The 7,065-nt window shown below is 46.6% G+C and overlaps 1 protein-coding gene across 4 annotated transcripts in view; it reads left to right on the top strand.

The window, feature by feature from the left end:
• Window positions 1-5,020: 5,020 nt before the first annotated feature.
• KCNH5 (potassium voltage-gated channel subfamily H member 5) overlaps window positions 5,021-7,065 on the top strand; it is a 510,054-nt gene continuing 508,009 nt past the window's right edge. For all 4 annotated transcript variants that reach the window (XM_082242615.1, XM_082242614.1, XM_082242613.1 and 1 more), the window contains exon 1: window positions 5,021-5,405. In XM_082242615.1, coding sequence (XP_082098741.1) covers window positions 5,333-5,405 — 73 coding nt within the window. In that variant the 5' untranslated portion in view covers window positions 5,021-5,332. The remainder of the gene's footprint in view (window positions 5,406-7,065) is intronic.

Raw genomic sequence — 7,065 nt, 5'->3', positions numbered from 1 at the left:
CCAATAGTTGTGTTGATTGAAGGTTTTAGTAAACAACATATTATTGATTAACAGCTTTCAACAGTATATGGCATAGTTCAAATTTAAGGTTGAACTCAAGGCACAAAAAGCTTGTAAAAATACTAATCAATAGCTGCAAAGGATATAAATCCACTTAGTGTGCACCAAATGTCTTTATGAACTCAGAAAATACCTAATTGCATAGGCGTGCGCACAGGGTGTGCCAGGTGTGCCTGGGCACACCCTAATCACCCAGTGTGGTGAAGATTCCCCCTGTTTAGACCCCTGATATTTCACCAAATACATTTATGTAAAAAATTATAAAAATAAAAAAATTGTAAAATAAAAAAATAGAAATAAAACCTATGGACACTGTCCACTGCCCTACTGACACCAATCTCTGCTGTGCTGACACCATCCACTACTCTACTGACACTGTCAGTATATATACACATGCACACACACATATGTGTTTGAGCTTTAGTGTGCACACCCTAATACAATAGGCTGTGCACACCTATGCCTAATTGCCTAATTTAGCAGAGTCTGCGAATATGGAGATTGAGCTGTTTATCCCATCCTCTAGATCAGGGATTCCCAAACTACGGCCCTGCAGCTGTTGCAGAACTACACATCCCATGAGGCATTGTAAAACTCTGACATTCACAGACATGACTAGGCATGATAGGAATTGTAGTTCCTGAACAACTGGAGGGCCGTAGTTTGGGATTCCCTGCTCTAGATCTTTTATGAATACATTAAACAGAATTGGTCGCAGCACAGATCCTTGGGGGAAACCACTTTCCACTTCAGACCATTCAGAGTACTCCCCATTTGTCACAGAATGTGTACAGAACGCCCCCCCCCCAGAAACATAATCTCCTGCTTGTGTGATTGGCTCATTGGTTTTCCCAGAAGTCTGCCCTAATTTAAAAGTCAGATTTCAGGCATCCCCTGCAGCAAAAATGTCATTTTTAGTGAGATACTCCCAATAGGAACACGTCTCAAAGGATGCAGGCCCAGCAGATTTCCTTATTAAAGCCCTGCAGCTGCACAGCTGATTGATCATTATGAAACCACTCCCATTAGACTCAATCTCCCCCATGGACAGACAAACACACAGGGATTTCTTCAGAATAACAAAAGGTTGGAATCTGCAGCAAAGTTTGTTACAATCCTTACAATGTACATAGATCACCTAGAGGGGATCTTTTTTCTCCTAAAAAAAAAAGTGGAGTTAAGCTTTAAAGAAAAAAAAGAAAGAATTATATAAAGTACATTTTCAAAAATATATTTTTCAATGCACTCCCATACACACCCCATATCAATTCTGCTGTGGCTCTCTGTGGCCACACCTAGCCCCCGTTCCTGTTCCCAAAACTGAGAGGTCACTGGTGGCCGCAGCTGTCTGCACAATCAGTGATTACCTGTGGTGATCGCTGCTGGATGCACTTTGCGTGCGTCCAGCAGCAATCGCCGCAGATAATGACTGGTTGTGCAGAGATCCATAGATAGCTGCAGCTGCCAACAACCTGTCATTCTAGTAAACAGGGGCAGCAGCCATACCAAACAGCTGAGATCTGCGGCAGGAATCTTTGATCTACTATTCGCACTAATCACTAGTGAATGTAGCCCCAGCCCCCTTTCATGGGGCAGAAATGCTCCAGCTGGGGTAATAATCCAACAGATTCTTGCAGGTGGATGCAGATAGTTGCAGGCTCTGAGCCTGTACAGAGCAATGATAGGCTGACAGCGGCTGCGGCTAGCTGCCTGTGTTTGGATGCAAATGGGCAGCCAGCAATTACTTGGTTTTAGGGTAAGATGCTCACTCCTGGATGCACATTCTGTCCCTAATTACAGGTAAATGCTGAGTTGATAATTAACAGAAATTCAGGTGGGGTCACTTGTTCTGTTGATAACTAAGGCCCCTTTCACACAGGCGGACCGTTTAGATCCGCCTGTCAGTTTTTGTTGGCGGATCTGAACGGATGCCCCATGCATCTCTATAGGGAATCGGATGTCAGCAGAGACATGTCCGCTGACACCCGCTGCTATCCGATCCGTCAAATCTGGACGAATGGAAACCCTATTTTCCATCTGTCCAGCAGATCGGATCGGATGAGAATGGACAAACGGTCCGTTCCCATCCGATTCCCCCGTAGAGATGCATGGGGACCTGACAGCTGTGTCTCCGCACACAGCGCGGAGAATTTAGAAGGTTTTTTTTTTTTCTGCGCTGAGAAGCAATAGCAAACATCTCCATATATCTGTAAATAGGGGTTGACTTACTCAAGGTAAAATAGGCTGTTCACTTTGAGGGTCTAGAACCAACCTCTGCTACCTCTTTATTGTCCAATCACTCAAGAGGTATAAAAGTGAGGGCCAAACTTCAACAGGAAATGCTATTTTCTCTTTTCTTTCGCTTTGCTTTCTATTTTTTCTTTCTATTACCGTTATTTTCTTTCTCTTGTTCTTTTTATTCTTTCACTTTTCTTTCTCTTTCTTTCGATTTTCTCTTTTATTTCTCTCTATTCCTATTTCCTACTTTTCTCTCTTTTCTGTTTTTTCTTTCCTATTTTTTCTCTCACTTTTTTTTCTAATTTTCTCTCTCTCTTTGCCTTGCCTTTCCATTCCTTGCTCTCTTTATTTTCTATTGACTTTATTTTCTATTTCCTTTATGTCTATTCTTCCCTTTTTTTTTTCAGTTTTCTTCCCTATTTTTCCTATTTTTTCTCCTTTTTATTACTCTGCATCCTCTTTTTTTCTCTGGCTTTCTCTACCTTTTTAATTTATATTTTTTACTTTTCTCTCTCTCTCTCACTTCTTTTCTCTTTTTTTTTTTTTTACTTTTTCTCTATCCTCCTTTCACCCCCCTCAATTTGTTTTCTCCTTTCCTTCCTTCCCAATTTATCCAAGATATAATAGAACACTTTCAATGGTGTATCTAACAGACTGATAGAGTGCAGATAAAATGTATATACTTTAATAATTCATTTTTTAACTCCTAACAGCCAGATACATGTGCAGATCTTTGTCCGCAGGTTGGGCAGGTGCACCCAACTGTCCACTGTCCTCTCCCCAGATTAGACAGGTATACCTGGCCGTCCAATGTCCTCTCCCCAGATTAGACAGGCACACCTGGCTGTTCAATGTCCGCTCCCCAGATTAGACAGGCACACCTGGCTGTCCAGTGTCCTCTCCCCAGATTAGACAGGTAAACCTTGCTGTCCAGTGTCCCCTCTCCAGATTAAACAGGCACACCTGGCTGTCCAATTTCCTCTCCCCAGGTTAGACAGGTACACCTGGCTGTCCAGTGTCCCCCTCCCCAGATTAGACAGGTGCACCCGACTGTCCCCTGTCCTCTCCCCAGATTAGACAGGCAAACCTGGCTGTTCAGTGTCCCCTCCCCAGATTAGACAGGTACACCTGGCTGTCCAGTGTCTTCCTCCCCAGATTAGACAGGGACACCTGGTCATCAACTGTCGCCTCTCCAGATTACACAGGTACATCTTGCTGTCCAGTGTCTCGCCCCCCCCCCCCCCAGATTAGTCAGGTATACCTGGCTGTGCAGTGTCCCCTCCCTAGATTAGACAGGTACACCTGGCTGTCCAGTGTCCCCTCCCTTTATTAGACAGGTACACCTGGCTGTCCATTGTCCCCTCCTCTGATTAGACAGGTCCTTTGGTCGTCCACTGTTCCCTTCCCAGATTAAACAGGTACACCTGGCCATCCACTGTCTCCTCCCCAGATTACACAGGTACATCTGGCTGTCTAGTCCCCCCCCCCCTCAGATTAGACAGGTATACCTGGATGCCCAGTGTCCCCTCCCTAGATTAGACAGGTACACCTGGCTGTCCACTGTCCCCTCCCCAGATTAGACAGGTACACCTGGCTGTCCAGTATCCCCTCCTCAGATTAGACAGGTACACCTGGCTGTCCAGTATCCCCTCCTCAGATTAGACAGGTACACCTGGCTGTCCAGTGTCCCCTCCTCAGATTAGACAGGTACACCTGGCTGTCCAGTATCCCCTCCTCAGATTAGACAGGTACACCTGGCTGTCCAGTATCCCCTCCTCAGATTAGACAGGTACACCTGGCTGTCCAGTGTCCCCTCCTCAGATTAGACAGGTAAACCTGGCTGTCCAGTATCCCCTCCTCAGATTAGACAGGTATGCCTGGCTGTCCAGTATACCCTCAGATTGGACAGGTACACCTGGCTGTCCAGTACCCCCTCCGATTAGACAGGTATACCTGGCTGTCCAGTATCCCCTTTCCAGATTAGACAGGTACACCTGGCTGTCCAGTATCCCCTCCTCAGATTAGACAGGTACACCTGGCTGTCCAGTATCCCCTCAGATTAGACAGGTACACCTGGCTGTCCAGTATCCCATCTCAGATTAGACAGGTACACCTGGCTGTCCAGTATCCCCTCAGATTAGACAGGTATACCTGGCTGTCCAGTATCCCCTCAGATTAGACAGGTACACCTGGCAGTGCCGTGTCCCCTCCTTAGATTACACAGGTACACCTGGCTATCCAGTATCCCCTCAGATTAGACAGGTACACCTTGCTGTCCAGTGTCCCCTCCCCAGATTAGACAGGTACACCTGGCTGTCCAGTATCCCCTCAGATTAGACAGGTACACCTGGCTGTCCAGTGCCCCCTCTTCAGATTAGACAGGTACACCTGGCTGTCCGCTGTCCCCTCACCAAACTCTGCTCGGTGTGAGCCCAGGAGGATGAGGAGGATGAGGAGGAGGGGGGAGAGGATTGTAGGAGAGCACAGGGAGGGGAGGGAGGGGTTTGTATCGCAGAGGATTTATTGGTTGGGTTGGGAGAATACTGCAAAGAGCAAAGCTCGCCAACACCGCTCCCCGAGCGTGTGTGTTATCCGGGAAGTGAGCGGAGAAGAGCGGAGGAGCTTTGCAGCCAGCCGGGGAGAAGAGCGTGCAAAGTGTGCGGACAGCTCGGAGAAGTGCGGGGACCTCCGGGACTATAAAGTAAGAGTTGGAGGAGGGGAGCGGTGTATGGGAGCCGCCGGGCAGAGAAGGGCGATGCAGGGTGATGTGAGTATCCCGGGCACTCCGCACTGTTAGCCTTGCCGGGGCTCGGGACGCTGTCCATGGTACTGGCCGGTAGCCAGACTACGCAGGCGCACTGTGTCCGGTGCCTGCAGGTCCCTGTGTGCAGCCCTGCCACAGTCTCCGCACCCGCCGCCCGAGGAGCGTTACCATGAACTGCCTCATCCCTCCCAGGAAGACTCATCCGCTCACCTCCAGCCAGTGGACAGCCAGCAGCACCGCCGCCCAGCCCAGGAGCTTCCCAAGCGCAGGATGCCGGGGGGAAAACGGGGCTTGGTGGCACCGCAGAACACGTTTTTGGAGAACATCGTCCGGCGTTCTAGTGGTGAGTCCCTGTCCCCTCTCACGGTGGGGGGAGGGGGTGATGTACTCCAGGGAGGGGGACTTGGCAGCAACTTTGTCAGGGACTGTAAAGTTTTTTGTACTGTATGTAATGGTGCCCAGGTGTTGGGGTGGGGTTGGCAGTGGCTGAAGGGCTCACTTTTTTGGAGCCTCCAACTAATGTCTCAGTACAAACATTCTCTGATTAGTAGATGGAAATTAAGTCTTCCCTTCATAATACAATGAACCCAATACTGGTTTGTAAAATATACAACCAGGGGTCCTAAAGTGCCCCCACAACACCTTATTTTCAGACAAGAAGAGGAAAATGGATGAATCTTCTGCATGTTTAGAGATCAATGGATGGAGATGAAGACTATCCAATGCCGTACTCTGGAAAGGTATTCTTCATAATATAGACATTTACCCCCCCCCCTTCCTTTATCCTTCATTCTTCATTCCCAGTTATTAAATCTTAAAAACCCATGGTTCATAATATACGCATAGGATCAGACAGCGATTCCGCCACCCCCCCCCCCCCTCACTTACAGGTCCTATATCTTAAAAAAATGTTGTCGTACATAATAATATATACATACGTAGAATGGGATCCCCCCCCCCTTCATTTCCAGGTCTTATATCTTAAATAAAACTCTCATGATCTATAAATACACACAGGATCAGACACTGACCCCCCCCCTTTCCTTTCCAGTTCTTATATCTTAAAAAAAGTGGTTCTTAATCTCATAATACACACCCAGGGTCAAACACTGAAAGCAACCCCCCCCCCCCACCATTTTAAAATTCTTATATCTTAAACTCTCATGGTTCATAATATACACATAGGATCAGACACTGAAAGCAGCCCCCCCCCCCCCTCATTTTAAAGTTCTTATATCTTAAACTCTCATGGTTCATAATATACACATAGGATCAGACAGTGAACCCCCCCCCCCTTAATTTTCAGTTCTTTAACCTAAAAAAAACTCTTATGGTTCATAAAATACACATAGGATCAGGCACTCACCCCCCCCCCTCATTTCCAGTTTTTATATCTTAAAAAAAGTCTCGTGCTCTAATGGTTCTTAATCTCATAATACACACCCAGGGTCAAACACTGAAAGCAACCCCCCCCCTCATTTTAAAATTCTTATATCTTAAACTCTCATGGTTCATAATATGCACATAGGATCAGACAGTGAACCCCCCCCCCCCCTTCATTTTCAGTTCTTTTTAACCTAAAAAACCCTCATGGTTCATAATATACACATAGGATCAGACAGTGAACCCCCCCCTTTAATTTTCAGTTATTTTAACTTAAAAAACTCTTATGGTTCATAATATGCACATAGGATCTGGCACTGACCCCCCCCCCCTTCTTTTCCAATTCTTATATCTTAAAAAAGCTCATGGGTCATAATGTACAATTAGGAACAGATAGTGAACCCCCCACCCTTCCCCCTCCTCCTTAATTTCCAGTCTAAATAGCTTGAAGAGCAAATGGGAGAAGCCTTCTGCAGGTTTCGTGTGGAGATAAATGGATGGAGATGAAGACTATCCAATGCAATACTTCCAACTTTCACTGTTCATAATATATACATAGGCTCAGGCAGTGGAACCCCCTTCATTTCCAATCCAGATAGCTTAAAGAAAGAACGGGAGAA

The sequence above is a fragment of the Pelophylax lessonae genome (assembly GCF_965119305.1).
Source record: "Pelophylax lessonae genome assembly, chromosome: 13".
Classification (NCBI taxonomy): Eukaryota; Metazoa; Chordata; class Amphibia; order Anura; family Ranidae; genus Pelophylax; species Pelophylax lessonae.
This window is presented reverse-complemented; position numbering and strand designations above follow the sequence as displayed.